We start from the raw sequence: 24,966 nt of genomic DNA, 5'->3' as shown, positions 1-24,966 counted from the left end.
AACACCCAGAGTTAGCGTGCTGATTCTAGTACAGCGCATGTTTATAAAAAAGCGCAGCTAAAATTAAATAAACGTGTCTGTGATTTAAAAATTGACTAACATTTTGTGAAAGCAAATAACAGGATTTAATGTAACGTCAATTTTGGAGGAACCGATGGCTGCAGGGGGAATTGATTTCGCAACCTGTAGTATTTTTCTGGATAACTTCAACACATCTCAAATACTTCCATGTGGTCATTCCTTCTGCAATGATTGTCTCTTATCTATCTTAGAGAGCCAGATAGTAAAATGCCCTGACTGTAGAGGAACAATTCCTAGCCTGTCGGTTGAAGAGTTTCCTATTAATTATGCCGTTGTATCGGTAAGTTTCTGTCTAAAGAGATTGCGATACATTAAAATAACAACGTCCTGGTTGAATGACAAGCATGCTTAAAATGATTGTGAGAAAACCAATACCAATCTTTTTCTGGAAATTTTTATAGAAACTTTTTCTAGTATTTTCAAATTTTCCAGAGAGAAAAAATAGTAAACAACTTAAATTGATCTGGAGAAAAATCTGTTATGCTTTCAAAACGGAAGCAATTAGTTATCATTACCCACTCGGAACCGACCCAGTCTAATGACGTATAAAAAACTTTGATGCTAAAAATTGTTATATTGGCCCGGTTGCTATCTAAGATGCCAGTGTTGGCCAATTGGATCTGTCGTGGAAGCCAAGTAGGTGGTTGGAGAAATTGAGCAACTATTACTTTCATTATTTCATGGCTTAGCTACCGAATCAAGTCGTTGTTACCATCACGTGTGCTTATTTCCATTTTCGCCATTTTCAATTTTGCGGGAGTTGTTAAAGGGACGTCTTGTTGCCAACAGCCTCTGATACTGAAGAAAGTGCTAAAACACAAAATAAACTAAAAAAAATACTACATCTTCCGTTTTTCAAGATTTCAGCTTTCTCTTGCCTGATGTTTTGTGGTGTCGGGTATGGTATCACTAATATAACCTTATCCTGAGGTTTAATTGATAAGAAGTACATAATGAATAGTTGTTTTTTTCAATATGGCATAATTTTGTTTGTAGGTGCCCAAAAAGCGCATAGCAGCAAACTCACTGAAAGTGACTGGTTACTAACATTTTTTACGTGGTTCTTCAATTTAACATCTAAAATTAGGGGTTTTCGGAGAATCAATCACTGCATCGCTACCTATGAACAAACAAATAAAATACTTTCATATGTCTTCCCTATAAAGGTAACAATAAAACATTAAAGCACATTGAAATTTGACAGCTATAAATTTTTTCAGGTAAAAATTATAATTAGTGAAAGAATTGCAACTCGACTGTAAGTGATTTCAAAGAAAACGAGATTGCTCTTTTCAGCAAAAACGGAAAAACTTGAAAATGAAAGAGCATCGAATAATCAACTTAAGAAAGAGGCTTGAGTGGTTCAGATATAACAACTTTCTTGTTACTTTGCTCTGCTCTTTAATTAAAATATACACAAAACCGCAGTTTCGGAGGTTGTGAAACTCTTTGTAGCATAATAACGATAACGTGATATAATAAAGCACAGCTATATAAGAAACTGAACATTTTTAAATCAAGAAAAAGAATCAACTTGTTTAAATTGACTTTATTATCACGTATTATTTGCGAAAGCAAAAGTTTTTTTCGGCTACGAAAAGGCGGTTATCAAACGTTGTTTAATATGTTGACAGAAGAAGTTCTGTTTTTAAGCCATACGATCATGCATTTAAACCACAGTTTTTTTCGGCTACGAAAAGGCGGTTATCAAATGTTGTGTTTAATATGTTGACAGAAGTTCTGTTTTTAAGCCATACGATCATACAAACGGCAATTTATGGAGAATAGTATCATTGTTGAGCCTCGAACGATTGTGTAGACTAAAAAATCAAAATTTCATAGTTTTGTGCGCATTGAAAGTTGTACACCAAACAGCAGATTCACAGGTTGAACTCAAATTTTGAATAATTTAACAATTAATTTCTGTCAAATTGTTCGACTAACTGTTTTCAAAACTCGAATTGTTCTTCTATTGACAACCAAAGTTAGCGTGCTGATTATAGTACAACGCATGTTTATGACAAAGTGCAGCTAAAATTAAATAAACGTGACTGTGATTTAAAAATTGACAAACATTTTGTGGAAACAAATAACAGGATTTACTGTAACGACATTTTTGGAGGAACCGATGGCTGCAGGGGGAATTGATTTCACAACCTGCAGTATATGTCTGGACACTTTCAACACCCCTCGAATACTTCCATGTGGTCATTCCTTCTGCAATGATTGTCTCTTATCTATCTTAGAGAGCCAGATAGTAAACTGCCCTGACTGTAGAGAAACAATTCCTAGCCTGTCAGCTGAAGAATTTCCTATTAATTATGCCGTCGTATCGGTAAGTTTCTGCCTACAGAAATTTCAATATAACAAAATTAACTTCAATATTGTATGAGAAGCAGTCATCAAATGCTTGTGACAAAAACAATACCGAGCTTTTACTTGAGCAATTCATGGGAATTTTCCAAGTATTTGCAAAAATTCCAGAGAAAAAAAATTAAGAAACAAATTGATTTGCACTGGAGAAAAATCTGAGAAAGATCTGCTTTCAAAACCAAAGCAATTAGTTACCATCGCATCCTCAGAACTACTCCTCGTCTAATGGTTCAAAAAAATTTTCAATGTTACAAAAGTGCAATTCCAAGATGGCCTAAGTTCATTTGTAGTAACCCAAAAGTCTTATAGAAGCAAACTACTTGAAATTTACTTGTTATTAACACTTTTTGGCATCCTTTGTCCTGGTTTTTTAGTTTTACTGACTGCCTGGACTTTAGTCTAAGAGCATTTCAGCGCTGAACCAGCATATTTCAAGTGTAAAAACTTAATTCAGTTCTGAAACCTTGCATATCCAGAATATTTTAATTTTCTTTATGTGCAGTTTTTCTTCATTATGATTCAATTGAGGTCATGCAGTTAGCCCAGTCTAAACTTATCCTGTACAGTCTGAAAACTGCTCATATCCCAAAATTAAGTCTGAGCAGAAAAAAGTCATACTTTTGTTGCTTATAACTGGTAATTACTGTAGTACTATACACACTATTCATATATCAGCTAGTTTGTAGGCAGTTACCACAAAGACCATTTAGCTTAGTGGTTACGACTTGATACGCAACCTAAATGTTACAAGTACCCAAGCGGAGGCTCGAATCGCATATAAACCAAACCTTGTTGGTGGTAGTTAAGCAGAGCATTTTATTTTTCAAGAAGTAAAAATTTCTGAAAAATCAAGACCGGCCCGTGTAAATTGGGACATGAACAGACTGCTGGCCATCCTACAGAGTCATTATGTCTCTATACTGATTCAGCGCTGATTTACTCTGCCACCAATCTCCGGATACCCAAAAGCCTTTTCAGAATCCCAATTACTTGCCACTGCTTCCAACTTAAACTCTTTTCAGTTTGCTTAAGTGTTAAGCAGGCAGAATTTTTTTATTAACAATTTAAGACCTAATTTTGATGCTTAACTTCCGAAGAACTAAGATATAAGTATACATTTTTTAAACAAATGCAACAAAAGTCATATTTAAGGAGGATTGAAAATTTGAAGATGTTATTTTTCTACCAATTTCCAATATGTTTGGAGTCACAAATTTGCTCTCGCAATGAAAATTGCGAGAGCAATTTGCCCTAGATTCATCTCGCAATGAAAAATGGTCAGTTTAATGATGGTTGCCGTTTTCGCAAAAAAGTATAAACAAAAACATAAGAAGTTTTACTTTGGATACCTAAACTATTTCACAGACTAAATTCCTTTCTGAATAAACAAAAATTTGCGCGCAAACGTGGCTCGTCAGCGAGAATTTCAACGGCAAATGGGTCTCATCGAAAACAATTTCCAACGTAAGTGGGTGTGATCAGATAAGATTTCGACCACAAGAGTGTGCGTCTGATGCGAATCAGTTGAGAGTGCAAATAGGTCTAATCAAAAACAATCTTGAATATTTTTGTTGACGAAATGTTCCTCTGTTTGTTTCATTTTATTTGAAACTTTAGACCATCGTTGAAATGACATTATAGGGATGTTAAAAAACTAATCTTTGACTATCTTTTTTCCGAATAATTGGGGCGCATTTAGTTCTTATGGCAATTAAATTTGAGCGCAAAAAAATTCATCAGAGACTATTTTCGTTGACTGATCAGCGACCTTTTCAACTGCAGTATAGTCTGATAATAGACAAGTTCGATTGCCTTTAAGTCTGATCAAAAGAAATTTCGTGCTCAGAATGGTCTGATGCGAGACTATATCTAGCGAGGTTTAACTCATCAGAGAGAAACTTTAAGAGTCGTCAAGTCTGGTCATGAGAGTTCACTTTGTTCTGGGTTTTCTATTTAGAGATATATTTGGTCCGAAATGGTTCCCATATTGGATCTCAACTTCAGAATTTGAATCTTTTATCTTTATAGCTTGTATAATACTTAAGTAGAGAGAAGTTTTAGAGTTCAAAAAGCAGCAACTTTTTCGGAATTAAGGTAGCGTTTTTCGATAACAGCTTTTAAACAAAGAGTGCAAAAGTGGATAATAAGGGTTAAGATTGTTTGGACAAATTGAAAGGTCCCGAGTCTGGAACAAAAACTTTTCGAGTAGCTTGCCAAATCTTATAAATACAAATTCGAATCTACTAGTTTTAATAAAACCGAATTGAACACTGCTTCTTTACCAGTAGCGAACCAGTCAATTTGCAGAACTTGGATCAAAACCTTATCATTGCTATGGTTCGGTCTTTCTTAGGCCAAGGAACGATTAAGTCCTAATTCTTGGGTAGGCCTGATTTTATTATTGTCCGAAATTTGGCATGTTTGCTACCAAATCTGGGTTATTACTTGACAAGCGCTAAGACTCGAAAATGTTTTCCTTAATGATTCTTCTGAATAAAGGAAAATACATTAAGAGAACTTCACTGCTTGAGACCTCTTTAAGCATAATTAATTGAGTTTTAATATAAAATCGTGATCGAGCCATCAACTGATTCTAATTCTTTCAAGTCAATCTCCTCTTCTGTCCCGGTCACCACTTCTTAGGTTTTCTACAAAGATCATATATGATGTCATGCTAATCATAACGCATTACCTAGTACAATCCTGGCACAAAACCAAGGAAATCATAAATGATCCTTGCATGAAACCAAGGAAATCATATATAATCTTTGCTGGAAAACCAGGAATTAATTCACAGTTCACATCTCATAAGACTTCAAAAAATGCCCAGCAAACATTTTACGGAGAAATAGTAGACCCAGGAAATCTTATATGATTCTTGAATGAAACCCAGTAACCATATATGGTTCTTGAATAGAACTCAGGAAATCATATGTCATCCCTGTTAGAAATTGATTAAATCATATATGAAACTTATGGAGAATCACAGTTTTAATTCACATTTAACTACTCATATTGCCAAAATAACTTTTAAAAAAATTTATGTGGAAATATGAGACTCAGGAAACCATATTTACATTTCGTAATTTTTTTCTCTGGTTCTTGTATGACTACTGAGAAATCACAGAAATCATATATGACCTATTATGAGTACAAGGATAATTTTTTGTCGCCCTCATAAAGTTGCCGTGTTAATTGATTTTTTAGTGTTAATAACCTAAGTCATAAAGTTTTATGCGTTTTTGAGCAAGTTTGAATGAATGTATGATCACTGTATTATTGCCAAGAAATCATAAAAATCACATAAGACCTTGAATTATCACCGGGAATCATATGTGACTTTGTACAAATTCAAAAAAATTGAATGATGGGCAACTCGTGTGTTCAAAGATGGTTGTCGGATCGAATAAAAGAGCAAACTTTTGCTTTTTCAGGCAATCAGTGAAGCAAAATCATCAGCTGAGACGTCTTTGCCGGAAGAAAACGAGGCAAAAATCATTATATTCAAAGGAAATTGGAGCAAATTTTATCAGAAAAAAAATTTTTCATAAACTTTCATCTCTTGAAACAAAAATTGTGCTTGAGCACTAAACAAAAAAGAAAAATAAAAGCAAAATAAAGTAAAAGAAAAATTAAAAGTGGACGTTTGCTCCTCAATGACAATTAAAACACTATTTCTTCAACCAACAATTACATTGTTTACGTTCTAGTTACCAACAGGATTTTTGCCTCGTGGCTTTATTTTTTAAAATCAGAGTTTATTATATGAAAACTTTACCTTTGGAGTACTTCTGAGATAAGCCCCTTAGAGGCCGCCGCAATGTCTAAGGACGCAAATAAACAGAAGTGAATCTGTTGAGAGTAAAACATTTATTTTGCAGATATTTTCGAAAAACTTGTGGCATGAACAGTATGAAAGATGCCATAAAAAGCTGTGAACATAGTGATTTGGGCTCTGTTTGTTTGCTTGAAACTTTTTTTGCTGAGGTGTGAAAATCTATTGTGTTTTTCGGAAAGTTTTCAATAAATATTTTTTTGAGACAATTTCAAAGCACAGACTACAAAAACAGAATAGTTTGTTACTGCTTAGATATGGAGGTCATTCAAATTGACTTGGATGAAAAAGAATTAGATGTTAACCAAAACGTGCATGAAAAAATTCATGTAGTACACCGGATGCTTTTAAAAACTACATCCGTGATTACGTCTCACTTAAAAACCAAAACTGTTACTTTGAATGAAATTGGAGGACAAATTTTTTCAGTTCCATCTACTTTTTGTTTTACAAAATTTTGACCGGAACAATTAAGATGGAATGAATTTTTATTTAAAAAAGCTATATGTTTTCACCATCTGAAAAGCATCAAATCATTGAACATCCAATTTCTTCTATTTTGTGCATCTTTTTCGTTTGTGCCTCCTCCCCAGATTACGGGGTGCATATTATTTTCAACCCCTCCCCGACGCACGTTCCTTGTTTTTACTTAATGACTTACTATGTGATGACATATGTTCGGTAACTGAGGATTAATAACGAACGGGGGCACAAGTGGCAAATATCCATTTCTATATCGAAATAAGACATCATATCGCAAAAGTTAGTAAAACATTAGGATTCCGGTGGTCTGTCATTGTCGCACAGTAAATTGTTGTTTAGAAATTTTTTAATCACTCGCGTAACTGCGCATCAATTTCCTGCAAACGCAAATTTTAAAATATTTGGACACGAACAGGATTGAGTACAATTTCAATACTGAATATGTATTAGATATGAAAGAGTCACTTCACTTGGTATTTATTTCCGCGGTGTTTTGACTTTTTTAAAACTTTAAATTTCTCTTCAAGAGAAACTTTAAAATAGGGTATGTTTATAACATCGAACAAAAAATGTAGTAAACACAGGTTTTTTTTCTTTATCTGTGATTATGCCAAATTGAAAACAAGAGTGGCAAATGCGCCAGACACAATCTTCCAAAAGTGGTATTTTGCCGAGGACCAAATTGTTGTCATGCAATCTGTATGAAATGCTGGTCAAATGAACACGCAAATCAACCACATCAAGTTATCCCTTTGGAAGAAGCAGAGCTGGAAATACTGAGAAATGCAGCTTCCATGAACACCGATGCGATTATGGACTTCCAAACCTCTGAAAAATCTTTGTTTGATCAATTATCTAAGATTGGTGAAATGTCAAATTCTGCTTTACAGAAAACCGATGAAATTGTTTCATACCAAGTTAATGTGTTATCAGAAAAATCAATTGACACACTGAAAAGATACGAAAATGATATGACAAGGCTGTTTCATGACAAATATTTGGACATCAAGAAGTTTCAAGAGAGCCTCGATTTGATAAACATGGCGTCTGCGGACGTTGTTAAACGTATGCAAGATCTCATCTTAATGGTTCCAAACAACAAGGTTCCTTTATCCGCAGATACAACTTTAATTCCATTGGTCAGTGACACAAAGCAGAGCAAACATTGAGATTGGCAAAAACATTTCACTAACTTACATCCAGGTTTTCTTTAAAATTGGCACTTAATTTCCACTTCAAAATTATTGATATAAAGATTTGGGACATTAGAACGTAGACATAAAAAATTTCTATAAAAATTTTACGTTTGCCAAGCGTAGCTATTTTTGAAGGCATTTGTGGGAGCAAAAGTTTTTGGAAGCTTTTATTTTTAGGATGATTTGATAGAAAATTGTTTTTGACCACTAAGTGTTTTTCAATTACACTAAGCGAATTTCACTCGTACACGTAGTTTTTAACTACTAGCTGGTTACTCTAGATTCTAGAGTGTGGCTCAAAACAAAAAAGAAAAATCTTTGAAACTAAATATATTTAAAAAAAATTAGGTTAACCAAACGAGGTATTTTTGAAAAACTCTGCAAACGTATATTTAAAAATTTCAGAACCTGCAAATGGTGCCAATTAGTTCATTTTAGCAAAAATCTGCAAATTTAAATCATACATCCGACACCGAGCTACCAATTTGTCATAAAGTTGTCTGCAGTTTTTATTGAAGTTGACTTTTTTCAATTTTAACTTCTAGAGAACAAAACAGTGATAGTATTTTTCTGATATTACTAGTTCAATTTAAAACTAACGACTTCATAGTGAAGATAATTTAAGTTCACTAATCTAATCAAGCAACTGTTTTCTCATGTATGGAAAATCATTTTATAAGGTGGTAAAAAAAGTAAAGACACACCAGTCAAAATAGAGCCGAGGAATTGTTAATTACAGAATGGTAATAAGCCTATTAACATTATTTAGTTTTCAATTACTATAAAACTCTAGTAAACTTTTTGTTGCTTGTTTAAATGTTTAATCACAGATATCCTTTGAGCGTTCGTTATAAATAATTTTTGAAGGATTTACAATTTTGAGCAAAATGTGCAAAATACTCTTGCCCAGATAAAGACAGTCAGAATGCTGTTTTAAACACAAATGTCCATTAGGTTCTTTTATTGGTTTTGAAAAGTTGTAGCTTTCTGAAACAATATTTACTTAAACCTGTAGCTGCAAAAAATGAATTAGAGCATCAGAAATTGCAAATAACAAAATCTAATTACATTTGAGCATGAAGAGCAACAATAGACGAGTATGATGTTTTCTAACATAATCTTTCAAGTAAATTTAGGATTAACAATAATGATAACTAATAGCAGAGATTTGAAGCTGCTGAAGAACATGAATTTTGACTAATAAAGAAAATCAATTTCTTCTTTTTTGTCAAATGACTAAACATAAATGGTCGACACTTTTCAAAAAGGAAAAAAATGTCGATAATTTTTATAGAACAATTTCAAACTCAACTATTTAGAATTATTACTCAGAGTGTTTTCAATTACGCTGCGCACTGAACAAAACAGAACTGCATTGAAACATAATTGCATTGAAACTTCAGCGTCAGTAAATGGTTTTCAATTAAGCGCTAAATGGCTTTATTTTTGCGGACCAAATTTTTGTGGGGACCAAACTGTAAAATTTCTGTTGCTGGATTTAAAAGTCAATCCCAGATATCCTTCGGGTGCTCAATTTTTACTATTTTTTGAAGGATTTACAATTTTGAGCAGTGTTCAAAATACTCTTGTCCATCGGAAAAATGGCAATAAAAGAGCTGCTTTAAACTCAAATTTTTAGTAGGTTCTTTCCTGGGTTTTAAAAACTTATTGCGTTTTGAAATAAATATTAGTTGAACATGTTGGGGCAAAAATGAACTAGAGCTTCAAAAACTGCAGATCAAAAAATTTGATTACATTTGAGCATGAAGAGTCACAATAGAGCAGAATGTTGTTTTCTAACAAAAACTTTTGATTGTGTTCAAGATTAACAACACTATTAAAAATGTTACCAGAGATTTGAAGCTGTTGAATGTTGAAGAAAAAGAATCTGATATAGAGTAACAAAGCAAATCAATTTCTTTTTTTTTCTTAAATGATTAAAAATAAGTGGGCGACACTTTTTAATAAGGAACAAGAATGTCGATAATTTCGAAGTGTTTTCAATTACGCTGAACACTGAACAAAACAAAACCGAATATAGTAGCAAAAATGGCATCGAAAATCACCGTCAATAAATGATATTCAAATAAGCACTAAATTGTTTTATTTCCTAAAAAATGCAGTTTTTAAAAATTTTATGCAAAAAATTTAGCAACAAATAGTACTCAGCAATGCGCTTCACTTGAAATAAATAGCGGGTGTCATCCAATATTTATTGGCGATATAATTTCTTTTTGGAAATAATGTTTCCTTTTGTCGAATCTTTGTGAGTTGCCAATATCATTTTGCTCTGCAATCGCCAGAACCAATTACCACACGAAAAGAAGCCTGCAAGAATGAAAGTCATTTCAAGCCAATTAGTACGTGAACTGGGACTAGGTGATCAAGTTGCACTATGCACCCCGGTTGTCAACATAGCAACTGGAGAAATATTTTTTAACAGCTACAGAGACAATCGAATTCATGTTTTTGATTTGGAATTTCGGCTCAAGTATTCCTTCAATTTTGAGACAGGTTAGTTGATATCTCAAACTATTTAACGGAGGTGTGTACCAAGATCGAGGTGTAAGCAGACATCGGCGAATAGTTTTGAAAGAAAAGCGCGTAGAAGAGTGCGTGGAACTTACTTGGGAAATGTGCCTAAAGTGTTGAATGTTTTAGCCTAAGAGGTCGATTTTCTAGGCGAGACCATTTTCAACATATGGGTGTCAATTGTTGATGCAAAGTGAGAGCTTTCGTTTTTATAGCACTCGGGTCGAGGTTTGGCGGTTAATTTTCGTAAGAAATGCGGTGAATCGCGGTGAATTAATTATTTTCACCGCGTTCTCAGTATTCTTACAAAAAAGAATCTGCCCTCCACGGGTTTGATCCTCTCATCTCCTGCATACCTCCCTCTGCTTATCCCACTGCGCCTACGGTCACCTAATGGTTTAATATTACTTGTGAAATTAAATCAGATTGAGTTAACGTTGGAAAGCAAATGCGGTGATTTTTTGTAAGAAATGCGGTGAATTTTGTGGTGAATTTTTGTAAGAAATGCGGTGAAATATTTATTGTCACCACATTCACCGCAATCGCCGCATTTCCTACAAAAATTCAACGCATTCACCGCATTTCTTACAAAAATTTACCCAAAAAACTCGACCCGGGCAGGAACATTCAATTTTAGCAGAAAAATGGTAAAATACGGTTACAATGGGATTTGAAGTCTGTTATTGAAACTACTCTAATCACTGAACCTTCGTGAAAGAAGTTCACAGTTAATTGGTTTTACCAAAAATCTTCCGAAAGTTTTTTTGTCAAAGGGGAAGTCAAAAGCTTGATTCAAAAAATTTTTCACAAATATTGATCGAAAAGTAGGATTAATTTTTGGCTACATGTGATGGTCGATAACAAGGTTCAAAAGAATTAAATAAGTTCGATTTTAAATTAAAAATGGAGGAGCTGAAAATATACAAAATTTAGCTCGTATTTAAAGTGGTTATCTATGCGGAAATATACAGAGAAAGATCAGTTGGCTAAAAACTTTTTACTTGATTGACATGTGAATAGAATTTAGTTCCGATTCTCAGGGGTGATTTTCTATTTCAATCATTATTTCCTGAGAATCATATATGGCCTAGATACAATCGAGTTCATTAGTTGGAGGTCAGTCGATGTTAAAATCAGGTTTCTGTGGATGGGATAATTTACGTCTGACATATGATTGATGTCAATAATATAATGATAGCGCCAAAAAAAAACTTGATTTGAGTTTAGTTTTGTGGCCATTACTTAATGACATTGCAACAAAGTTTGTCATGTAATTTCTTCTTTCCTTCTTTGAATCTTTAATAAAAACTTCTAAGTTTCTTGATGTTTCTTTGAAACCATCACATCCTACATCATTTTTAAAGCAAGTTTGTGTGTATAGGTTCTCCAAATCTGTCGGGTCGCTTTCTATTTCTTGTTGATGTTCGTGAAGGCTCTGATGGTTTGGGTTGTTGATGCTCTGCAGATGTTGAGGCTGCAGAAGTTTCATCTTGATATGAAGGTCCCACATCTTTGTTCTTAGAAGTTGTGGTTCTGATTGTGATATGCTCTCCTCCACTGGTGGTTCAGTTTTCACATTGTCCTCGTCTGTTCTCGCAATTTGGTTGTCGCCCACTAGAATAGTCCGTGATTAGTTTTCTAGCTGAATCAATAATGTGTTCAAGTCTTTCTTGATGATGAAGGTAGCAGGAATTGTCTTCGTCTTCTCATTGGCCTGGAATCGAATGGATTCGCACAAGTAAAAATCTGCTATTGCTGGTAGTCTCACTCTGCGTCCCAATAGACGTTCAATTGGAGTTTTGCCCCTCGTCTTTGAAGTATTGCGATTTGTCATCAGTGCCTTTTGCAGGAATGCTCCGAAAAACTCATTAAGATTGGGACTCCAGGCTTGAAGTGCCCGCCTCACTGTATGAACTGCTATTTTAGCTAGTCCATAAGCTCTTGGACGATAGAAGGGTGATTCCATTTTCTTTATTCCCAGTGATTCACACCACTGTTTAAGTTCACCACTTACAAATTCAGGACCAATCTCAGATACTAAAATTCATGGTATTCTGAACCTAGCAAAGAATTGACTAAGATATACTTTAACTGTTTCTGATTTTAAATTTTCCGCAGGGAAAGCTTCTGTCTAACCAGAATCCGCGTCAACAATTTTTAAAATATTGCTTTGTTCCTTAATATAGCCCCAGTCCATGTGGAACCGTTCCAAAACGTCGGCTCCTGTCCGCGTAGAGACTGTTTTTCCAAAGCTAGGACTGTTCATTGTACAATTCTTACATCTACTAAAGAAATTTTGAACGTCGTGGGTAATGCCAGGCCACCGTGCTATCACTCTGACTGATGCCTCAGTTGCATTCTTCCCCGAATGTGTCGAGTGCGCTTTTGCCAAAACCAAGTGTCATAGTTTGGATTGAATGAAAGGAACAACAAATTTGAAGATGATTCCATTGTGTATAGTCATTGCATATTTCCGTTGCTCGAATCCATTTTCCGCTTCTTAACTTTATTTCCAATTGCCATTTTGGAATCGTTTCATTATTTCCTTTAGGAGTCTGTTTGTTCCAAATTCAGTTTTGGCTTCTGCTTGGGTCACCAATTCACTCTGAGCGAAAATGATGTTATTGATTGCGAAGCACATTCGATCGTTGTTGGATTCATCTTTGTCAAAATCCATTCTGCTCAAAGCATCTGCATGGGCCATCTGCTCTCTTGGTGTGTACTTCAGCTCATAGTCGAAGCCCATTAGAGCTATTGCCCATTTTGTGATTCTAGATGATGCTGTCTTCGGGATCTCCCCATCTAGTGCAGAGAGGTATTTGAGTTGTTTACGGTCCGTCTGTAAGATAAATCGTCTCCCAAGAAAGAATTGTTACAATCTTGTGTGCACAAACACAATTGCCAGTGGTTCCCGCTCTATGTTTGAGTAGTTTTGCTCCACTGGAGTCAGCTTCCTCGATATATATATATATATATATATATATATAACTGGATGTCCTTCTTGCGAGAGAACCCCGCCAATGGTTTTTTCAGAAGTAATAGTATTAACTGTTGCTTCTTTTTGTAAACTATGTGGCTCGACATGTGGGTTAGCAAATTTCACTTTTTATTTCTTCAAAGGCTTTTTTTGCAAATTCCCCATAAGAAATTGCAATTTCTCATGTTATTCAGGGGTATCACTTTTGTTACAAAATCAAGAATCATTTTTAATGAAATTTGCGAGCCCAACAAATGATGCGAGTTCTTTGTTGTTTGTTGATGCTTTTGCTTTTTTTTGTTTTTCCAACATATTTTTGGTCTGGTGTTATTTCCTCCTTTGAATTTGAGTATCCTAAAACTTAACGCTACCAAATGGTTTTGAGTTAGATTTGTTCTCATTAATAGTAAAGATTTTGTCACTTAGTGGCCTCTTGACTGCAAGCTTTCTCTTGTCGAACTGCTCCTTGCTAGTTCCATAGACCAACACATCGTGTTGAAAGATCAAAACACTTTTTCTATGCAATTCTGGAAGATTGAAGAACAGTTTTTCAATCCCTGAGGTAGTGGGCACATCTTGAACAGTCCCTGAGATGTGCTGATTTTGCATATATCTTTTGCCTCTTCGTCATGTTCAGTTTGATAGTAGGCATCTGAGAGGTCAATTTTGCCAAAATATGGGGCTCCATATAGGTTGTGGAAGGTCGTCTCCACGTCTGATATTGGGTAGTCCTTTATCCCTGAACTTGCCATTGATCTGCACTTTCAAGTGCACACAAGATCTCAGTTCTCAACTCTTCTTTCTCTGCCACACCACTGGAGATGCATTAGTGACTCTTCTTGGCTGTAGCGGTTCAAGGTTGTCCTATCTGACCATCTGTTCCAGCTTCTCTGTGACCTTGTCATGAAGAGGTAGAGGTCTTTTCTGGCTTTGCAGAAAATTGGCTGCAACCTTGGTATCAGCTTTACATGGGCTTCGTAATCTTTCAAAGCAGGTAGGTGTTCGGTTGTGATTTTGTTCACATCGTGCTTATGTAGAAAGTCTCCACCAAGTAGTCCAAATTTTTTATCAGACTGCGGTTGGGTTTGTATACGCCTGCTTCCGTTCCACTCAACTTTACTAGTACGTGATCCCAGAAGCGTTAATTGATGACAATCAAAAGCATCGAAACGTCTTATCTTACCATACAACTGACGTTTACAAAGCTCTGTCCATCATTTTGATGATATCACTGTGCTATCTGCACCCGTCTATACCTGCATTTTACATTGCAGTTACTTATTGAGATTTATTCCCATGTCGCAGATATGCTAAAGATTTGTTACTTGGTATAAAACATTCCCATCTCCGATGCTGGAGATGCTTGTTATTCTTTGCAAAATTTTTCTGTTTATTATACTCACCTGAAATTGGCTGGGATTTGCTTCTAAACTTGCATTTTTCAGAAGAGTCCCAACGTTTCACAGATGTTGCATTTTTTTATTAAGCAACGGACAGTGTCTACTAGAGAATGGCTTACCTCCACACTTAGTGCACATGTTGTTGCTTTTATTCATTTGGTTATTTAAAGATGAGTACTATATACTCATATTATAGGTTCTGAGTACTCTTTGAAGAGTACTCTTTGAAGCTGTATTCCTTTTGAAGCTGTACTCAACTTCTTCTTTCACAGTAAGAGGCTTTGTACCTGATGAAGAGCCTGTAAAAACCATTGCTTGACTTCTGAGCTGTAAGCTTTGGGTCATTTCAGGAGTCAACATTGCTGGTTTTTTTAAATACCGTCTAGTAGTCTAAGTTTTGCTTCAGGGTCCCTCAAACCTGAGATAAACTTTATTTTTACCATGTTCGGGGTTGGCAGCCGTTTTGAGTTTTCAGAAGTCACAATAGCGTGCTTCTTCTCTAAGACCTGCTAGGAAATCGTCGTCTGACTCCAATACACCTTGTATTACGTACGGAAATTTAGCCTTTTCTGCCGTTACTACTCTCTCTTTAAGAGGAACATAATATTTAATCAACCATCTGATCTCTTTATACGGAGTATCAATCAAAATCCTAGGACTCATTAGGCTCCTTAATTTAATGATTGCATCATGCCCGCAGATTAGTTACATGTAGGTCCTGTATAGTGCCATCGGTGTTGATCTTGTCCTTTTTCTTCTCTGTTCAAACATTTTGCCACAAAAGACAAAATCCACGCAGTAGCTGATTCTGCGTTCTCTAGATCCAATGTTTGTCTGTATGGAGGTGGTCTGGACACCATTGTCGTGGTCGATAACACGGTTCAAAAGAATTCAATAAGTTGCATTTTAAATTACAATTAAAACTGAAAGTATACAAAAATTAGCTCGTATTCATAGTAGTTATCTATGCGAAATTATACAGAGAAAATTTAGATTAGCTAAAATATTTTACTTGGCTGACATGTGAATAGATCTTAGTTCCAAATCCCAAAGGTGATTTTCTATTTTCATCATTATTTCCTGATTGCCTGAGAATCATATATGGCCTAGATACAATCAAGTTCATTACTTGGAGGTCAGTGGATATTAGAATCAGGTTTGATCAGAGGTGATATGGAGGTGTGATCGAGCTAAAACTTCTTACGTTGAAAATTATTTTAAACGGCTCTAGATACTTCGACTGGTTGTGAAATTTGATGTCTAGATTGTGGAGACATTCGAAAACAGACTGTTCATTTAATCTGTTCATTTAAACAGAATACAAAAAAAATGAAGAAGAGCTTTTAGACGTTGACCAATTTCTACACGACAATAATACAAAGTTCAAACAAAAAAAATGATAGAATTTGCGTTAAAATTTTCAGAAAACTTTTTTTCACCCATCTGTCTGCATCGGTTTTTTGAATTTTTCTGACAAAAAGTAGAGTCTGTGGAATGCAGACTTCGCGTATTTGTTTTTGAGACAGTAAAATCTATCCGTACATATTCTTTTCTCAAGTTGTCTTGAGCTACATTCTTCTATTTTAATCTAATTTTAGTTCTTCTCAGAGACAGAAAAGTGCATGTATATGCGTAAAGGAAACGAACTGGTCAAATTAAAAATGAAATTTTTTTCCTAAGGTGTGGTGGACTTGGAAAATGTTATAGTAGGCTTTTGCGGTTCAATTGCTTCAACTACTAGTTTGATTGTAAATTGCGACGCGATTGAGCACTTTACCTTTAGGAAAAATATTGGATATTTTTACAGGATATTTCGGGTCGATTGACTATTCTCAACTTTAGTCAGCGAAATGCGGTGCAATTGATAAATTTAACTTTACCAAATGAATTTTAGCAAATGAAATTAGAGAAAGAAACTATTTACAGCACATTATCATGAAGCAAAAAATAATAATTATGTGATCATGCATACGAGCAAAATAAACAGAAAGTAAAATTTGTTTATGACGTGAACAGACAATTCCTTCACAATATCCTATCATCTGGGATATATATATATATATATATATATATATATATATATATATATATATATATATATAAATATATATATATATATATATATATATATATGTATATATATATATATATATATATATATATATATACCCGGGTTGCTCATCATACACAATTCTTAGTAGCCATACTGTGTCATATATGATTCCTAGTATTCATTCAAGGTCATATATGATTTGTAGGTTTTCTTAGTAGTCATACAAGGATCATATATGATTTCCTAGAAATCATACACGGATCATACAAAAAAATTCAAAGCCTAAAAACTCTATACCTTTCATTTTCTTTTAATGCTGAAAAAATTTCCTGGAAATCATACAAGGTCATATATGACACATAAAACATTGATTGGTTTCACAAATTCCTGTATATTGTAGTCAGAGGACAAAACAAATTATTATATCGCATTTGACTTCCGCATTTGATTGTTTGTGTGGGCGAAAAGAATAACTTTCCAACTTAAATACATTCAGAAAACGAATTTGAGGCTATCTGCAAAATTTTTTCCATATATTTTTTATAAATGAGCATTTATAGGTATAAGCTGGCTTCGGAGAATATCAGAAATTTATTTGTCTATTTGGACTTACTCATTAATTGCGTACTCAACTTTGCAAATGATATGGTACGTTTGGGTCTTTTGGCGGATCACAAAGTGATGCCGGAGAATCACATAAGTGAATCCTTGCCGAATGCAATTTTTAAAAGACATAAATGATTTAAAATTTTATGAAAAATAGATGTATGATTCTTGGTATTCATACTAGGATCATAAATGATTGCTTTGTAGTCATACAAGGTTCATATATGATTTCCTAGTAGTCATGTATGATTTCTTAGTAGTCATACAAGGATCGTACTAGGAAATACGTTATGATTTAAATGATACCATATATGATCCTTGTATGACTACTCAGAAGTGGTGACCCGGGTATATATATATATATATATATATATATATATATGTATGTATATATATATATATATATATATATATATATATATATATAAATATATATGAATAAAAAACGTAAAGTGAACTAAATAAACTGCACCAGGTTATGAACTGAGGAATGACATCTAGGGATGTGATAGCCGTATGATAAAAGATGACCGACTGTCAGTAGCCTAATGCTAACTGATAGTTTCACAAATAACTAGTTGCTTTTCAAAAAACCTCTCAATCAAAAGAAAAAATGTTTGTCGAAGAGGATGGTTTTTTAGTAGCGGAGATTGCAAGCCAATGTTTCGAGGATCACTAATCTCTCCATTAACTGTTTGTTCAAAGTATAAACATTTGCAGTTACGCACCAACTGAGAATCGATTGATAGTTACTCTGCTGAAAGAGCCTAAAAAATAATGATACTTGTCCTCAGACAGCTCTAAGGAAAAAACAGATAAATTGAAGAAAGACCTATACGTATATTTGATTATGCGAATGCCTGAAACGCCTCATCAATCGTTCAGCTGAGAAAAAGGACCCAAATTCAGACTTTTTCAGTTCAGAAGATCACCCGTGCTAGAGGGCTCAAAACAAAAGAAACAAATATCACTGAAACAAATGTCAGACGAAAAATAAACTGGAACCACGAAATAGATTAAGTTTACAGACAAACTCAAGGGACAAACTAAATACAAAAAGCTAACAGAAAAACAAATCCAGCGCTAACCGGAATAATAAAGATGATAATGATTAATCTGTCGTTGACTTGCAAAAAATGAAGAACCTGAGCCAGAGTGGAAAGTTCACAACACAAAAGTGTATTATAGCAAAAAGTTATAGTTGACTTTTTTTTGCTACAACTTGCTTCGACCTTACCGCTTCTATGGTCTGATCAAGTGTCACTTCGGTTTTAATGGGCAGATCGAATGTCTTATTTAGGGTCTCTTGGTCCCATTCTGGGCGCTACTATGAATTATAATTTTCAACTTTTCTTTTTTTGGGCTTTAATTTATTAACCAGGTGACATCAAAAAAATTGCCTCGGGTGGAGACGGGACATTATATATCAGCTATATCCAGGGACAGCAGAGAGTGACGTCAGCAGTTGACAAGAAGAATGGAGAAGTTATTCGAGAGATATTTTGGAGTGACCTATATCTGTACGATATGAGAGTATTTGGAAGCAGACTCGTCATTATATACACAAGTCCCAAGCCAACCTATGATTGGCAATTATTTGTGTTTGAGAACGAGAGACTGGTTAGGACTATTGAGTTATCTGGGTGCTGGAGGGCAGAAATAGTCTCGCACAGCTATGTGATTTATAGAAAGAGAACAAATCGAGATGGTCTTGAGATATTTCTGAGGAACATAGACACCTCAGATTCACCCGAAAAAGTAGTACGGCTGAACCATTATCTGAAAAACTTTTCATTTTTCTTTATTTCGAAGCAATTTGTAGCCTCGACCACGGCTGTGTATCTTTTTCTTTTCAACCCGTTACAGCAAAATAAACTATTGGTTTATGACTTCGATATGGCCTCCGTTGAAGACAGAGCTAGTTTGACTTCAGTGCAAATTCCAATTTTGTCAAATGATGAATATAGACGCATATTTTGCATTACTCCTTATAGAGATGATTCACTCATCTGCCATATGTATACGACAAAAAGCGATGATCAGATAGTTGTTTTGAAGCTAGAATACAACTAAGAACACTGCCAACATTTTGGTACTGAAATAAATGTTTGTTCAGAGAGATCGCGTCGATTCTTTCTTATAAGTTCAAATATGCAAAAGGGGAACAATTTTAATCACATGCTAATTTGATTTCAGATAGCTGAAAAACCCCAAAAAGACATGGAAACGCTAACTTTCTATCTATCTTTTTTATACTGCAGGCCTTTTAATGTAAATATCTTCAGTAGCACTCGCTCTATCCTTAAATATTGTATCAAAATACATAAGGCTTAAATTATCTATAATCTTTTTCTGAAGGCTGAATGTTCAATTCAAAAATGTCTGTGATACTATCAATGAATCAAAATAAATGTTATTCAGTAAATTTTTGTCAGCAGCATTATTGTTCCGACCCCACTTGTGGGGGGGGGGGGGAGGAACTATATACTCATATGGTTTTTTTTTGTTCCGTGAATTTTGGCCGACCGATATATTCATCGTAGAGAAATGTGCGTGGTATCATTAAAAAGCTCGTCCAGCGTAGAATTCGAAATTAAAAAGATTTTTTTGAATTTCGTTTTTTCCGAGGAGTTATCGAGAATTAAAGTTTCATGTGAACACTGGATATTTGGTTCAATTTTGTTCACTTTTACCGTAATTTTCGTTCGAATTAACGTTTTTTCTACGAAAAATTTAATTCAAAACTAGATTTCACGCCAAAAAGTAAATCAATTTTAGGTTTTTAATAGACGAAAGGAGATAATAAAGACTAGTTCTAGTCTTAGAGGGATGTTTAAGATATAAAAAAAATTCGAATTAGGTTTGGGAGCTCTTTTTTTAGAAAATTTTGCAATTTTTTTGTTTTTTCAAGTCACCTAGAGACTACTAGACACTTTTAATATCGAAGTTCCGTCGAAAAAAGTTTGTTTCGAAGGGATCACTCATGTTTTTTTTGGACTCGTATCTCAAATTTCGTAATTTCAAATGAAATTTTGATTTATTTTTTGAGGTTTTACTAAAGTTTTATAATCCTATGGCATAAACCTGTTGACTAAAGGTGCATAAGATTTGCTAATGAGCTTTAAGTGAACCTATCTAGTGCTGTGAGTGGACAGCTAATGGCCGTTAAGACTTTGAAAATATTTTTTTATTTTTTTTTTGGAACATAAATCAATCTTAAGTTTATTTTCGTGGATTGTAAGTCAAGCTCGGTAATGACAGAACCGCTTTTTTCTACATCAGCAACAATTTATCTAGTTAGCGGTTTTGTCTTCTAACTATTGGTTTTTTTGACTTCGGTGCACAAGTTTTCATAATTTTTATAATTTTTAGATTTTAGTAATTTTGTTTCCTTTAGAAATCGTATTACATTATCCTAATATTGATAGCTCCCATTGGCTTAGTAAAGACGTTCAATGGTTCATTGAAAAAGTTTTCAGAGAAAAAAGTTTATGGTTTAAATAGCTTCGACACTTTCTTCTCTCAATTTTCTACCGAAATTTTGGATGTTGCCTGTTTTTGTTGTTGTTTTCATAGTCAATGACTTGTTGTAATGTCTTATTGATAAATTTTGAATGACAAACATCCTAGTCGTCACATCATCTAGGCATAATTTAGCGTATTAAATGCCTTCCGTTGAAAGCTGTAGAATTTTTTGACTTTGAATCTATGGGTTTTCTCAAAAATTTCGTGATTTTGATGTATTTTTCTTTGCCATACGATTTATTGTGATGAGTTATTGATGTCACATGAATGAAACCTATGAATTCTTTTTCATCGAGGCAGAATTTAGTGTGTTTAATTAACTTAAAATGTAGCATTTTTTTTAAAATTCAAACATCTATTTTTGTTATCTCTTCATTTGGTTGACAAATAAGTCAAAAATGTAGATGAGCTCGGGTCGGAACATCATGTGCGAACGCACATTAACGAGCCGCCTTGTTTCACTTAAGTGTAATACCATCTGAGAGACATATTCAGCAATAAACAGTTCATTCCTGAGTTTCAATAACGGTAGTGGTGATAATAATGAACACCCACAAGACTAAAGCAAACACTCTTGGAGGACACTTTACTGTATCTACTATAAAAGATTCTTGAAAGAGATAAGCACAGTTCATCAAAAAAATGAAAAAGATTTTTGATTTTTTTGGCAACTGCTATAAAAATAAAGGAGCAACAAGTTATTAATGGTGTTCTGTTTGTTTATTCTTTCATTTCGTCGGCGTCTTCAAGACGACCAATTGACGTCAAGTTCACATCAATTTTCCTTTATTTTCATTCGTTTATGCAATTACTACTGAAACTTCACTTTTTTTCTAAAATTTTATTTGTCACTCTTTTTAAAGCTATTTTTTTATCATTCGCATAATCACGCTTTTCATCACAGCGGCAGCTGATAGAATGAACACATAAATTATACAATTTCGGGTGAGTAAAAATATATAAATTTTCAGCAATCAGCCAAACAGTAAAATCTTCTGATTTTTTTGTTCATTTGCTTTTGAGACTTCAGATTTTCAAAGCTATGGCAGCTAAATTCAGGCAAACTACGAACTATGTTTTTTTGAGGTGCAAATCAGGTATTTGAAAAAGAAAACAGTACGAATAAAGCAAGATTGCAATTTATCCATGGATGATTCATATCAAAATATAGAAGATTTAGTCTCGCATAGCTATGTAGTTTATATGACGAGAGCAAATCCAGATGGCCTAAAAATAATTGTGAAATACATTGACAATTCAGAGTCACCCGAAAAAATCATACAGCTGAAACATTAGTTTAAAAGTATGTCATTTTTCTGCGTTTCAAAGCCGACTATAGCTTCATCCACGGCTGTATATCTTCTTCTTTTTAACCCTTTGCAGCAAAATAATTTAATGATGTATGATTTCGATAAAGCTTCTGTTGAAAATGGAGCTAGTTTGTTGTCGAAGCAAATCCCAATTTTTCCACTCATGATTACCCGCCAATCTTTTGCATTACTGTACTGGGAAATTATTAAACCATATGCCACATGTATACGAAACAAAGGGACGACAACATAGTAGTGTTGAGGTTGAAGTATGACTAAGAAATTCTCTACCAAGCAAAAACAAAAACGTTTTGGTCATTAACGAAAAATTTGTTGTAGTCAAAAAGTATCAATAATGATGTAATCACCAAATTACATCATCAAGTAATATTGTTTTTACGTTATCAAAATCACCAAGTCAATAAGTTTCAAAACACTACAAATGTTTCCGAATAAATTTTTAAATTTTTTCAATTGCTAAGTTTCTATATACCAAATTTTTTTCATTTTTCCAACTGTAGCCCCTTTAGTGTAAACATATGTAATTTTTCAGTCATTTTGATTGTACTGGACTTTATCAACTTAAAACTTTCGTTGAAGGTGAACTGATTATATCAAAATAAAAGTTGGCCAATGAAAAATTTGAGTCAACATTATTTTTGTTCTCAAGTGTTCGAGTCAGTAGAAACAGTGAAGTCATGGGTTTCCATAAGAGTAGCTTCAACCAATTAGTGGCCAAATATAATAAAAAATTGTACTCAAAAGAACACCATATTCCAGCTACAACTGAACAATTCCAGTACTTATTCACAGTGTTTTGAAAAACAATTGAAAAATAACCTCTTTACCGTAACGGTTGCGACGATAGAGACAACTGAGCTGCGATTTTACTGGTCAATTCCTGGATTTTTATGATCCGCGGATAAAGAATTGCATTCACGTTTTCTTTCCAAAATCCAAGAATCACATTGAATTGTTGCTCAGCATTCTTTTTTGTAAGATATCTTCAGTTTTCTCCATGATTTTAAGCTTTTAGATTGGGATAAATAGGTAACGCGCAATAGGCATTAGGCTCAGTCAGAAGCCCTAAACTCGTTTTGGTTGTTTTCAACGCAAAGTGTGCGTAAGTTTTAGTGATGTTCTAAGTTCATAGAGAAAAAGTCTTTACCGGAAACTTTTGGGCCCGAAAAAGCAATTTCGGTTGTTTTGGCAGTTTTGTTTAAATGGGTCTCAACCTTTTAACACAAAATAAGTTATTGACGCATGTATTCTCTGAGGGCTCTATTTAAGACGGAGCTAGTTTGACGTGAGAGCAAATCCGAATTTTGTCCAATGATGAATATCGAGGCATCCTTCGCCTTTCTTCATTGAGATATGAGTCATTTATCTGCCATGTGCATAAAAAAGCGAGAACAGGATACTTGTGTTGAAGTTAGAATATAACTGAAAACTCATAGTATACAAAAGCTTTATAGTATTTAATTGAAAATTTTTGTTAAGAAACATTGCAGTGGCCACCATATATTTCAAACAGACAGTATAAAACAAATCACTAGGAAAAAAATTTCTCCTACCGAAAAAACTATTTCAATTGCTAACTTCCCTTTTATCTCTTTATAACGTTGTCCATTTATTGTTTTTATTTGTAAACTTTTCTTCACTAATTTGAAAAAATGCTACCTCTGCTTCACCTGTAAACCATTAGGCCAAAAAAAAGATTAAAAACCGCATCTCGCTAATTTCTAACTGTTGAAACATAAAAACATAAGGGAGTTTCTGATCATTTAATTTCTTACGGTTCATGCCCACTTGAGACCATAATTTGTGTTCTTTTGTTTTTTCTTCAGAAGTCTTTTCCATCAAATGTATAATATTAATTGTTTGAATACGAAAAAGTATACTCACTTGCTGACTTACATCTTTGTTGTCGAGAAAACAAGGTCAATTTTACGTGCAGTCTATACTGATGTTTTCAATAACTATATAGTTTTTGCATGTGAATTGATAACACTTGATTTTTACTTTGATTGATTTCTATGATAAAATGCTATTAAACATCACATGTCACTGAAAGTCATAAAAGTTGTAAATCAAAGAAAGTTGTATGAAATTTAAAAGGGCGGTAATAACTGAGTATACAAATCGACCAATATTCGTGCGTATTGCCACTGTTGTCACCCAACAATTCTAATTGAATTATTTGATTACAGTTCCCGTTAGCCGATAGTTTATGGGCCCATAGTTTTTCTATGATAAAAATTTAGTCCACCCTAAAAAAAACACTATGCCGTTTTGTCTCTGCGCAGCATTAGAGGATCGCTGAATTCAGTTGGAAAACAGACGAGAGGACAAGGAGAGACAAAACTTGTAGTCAAGTAGTGGTCAAGCGTCAGAAGCTCTAGTGTGCTCTAACTAGGTTGAAGAACGAGCTTGTGTAGCTCATTGGAGATTGTGTTTGTCTGGAGAAGGGGACTATGTAGCTCATATAGAAAATTTAATAGAGAAGTATAAAATGAGTGACTTTAGGATACTATAAACACCTTTGGATGTTAGTTCAAGACTTTCGAAACTTAATTCATTAAAAAAAGAATCAAA

General features: G+C 34.1%; 1 protein-coding gene across 2 annotated transcripts; it reads left to right on the top strand.

Annotated features, from left to right (window-relative positions):
* Positions 1 to 7,362: 7,362 nt before the first annotated feature.
* LOC142338613 (uncharacterized) lies at positions 7,363 to 19,892 on the top strand. Of its 2 annotated transcripts, none has more exons than XM_075388446.1 (3): positions 7,363 to 7,911; positions 10,272 to 10,482; positions 18,977 to 19,892. In XM_075388446.1, exons 1-3 carry the CDS (start codon positions 7,474 to 7,476, stop codon positions 19,003 to 19,005), a joined length of 678 nt encoding a protein of 225 aa, XP_075244561.1. In that variant the 5' UTR covers positions 7,363 to 7,473; the 3' UTR covers positions 19,006 to 19,892. The 2 variants fall into 2 exon arrangements, with proteins under 2 accessions (XP_075244561.1, XP_075244560.1); XM_075388445.1 differs by having other exon boundaries at positions 18,918 to 19,892.
* Positions 19,893 to 24,966: the final 5,074 nt, after the last annotated feature.

This window comes from Convolutriloba macropyga, chromosome 4 (genome assembly GCF_964194025.1).
Source record: "Convolutriloba macropyga chromosome 4, txConMacr16.3, whole genome shotgun sequence".
In the NCBI taxonomy this organism is placed as follows: Eukaryota; Metazoa; Xenacoelomorpha; order Acoela; family Convolutidae; genus Convolutriloba; species Convolutriloba macropyga.
The sequence above is the reverse complement of the archived record's forward strand: the minus strand, read 5'-3'. Positions and strand labels throughout refer to the sequence as shown.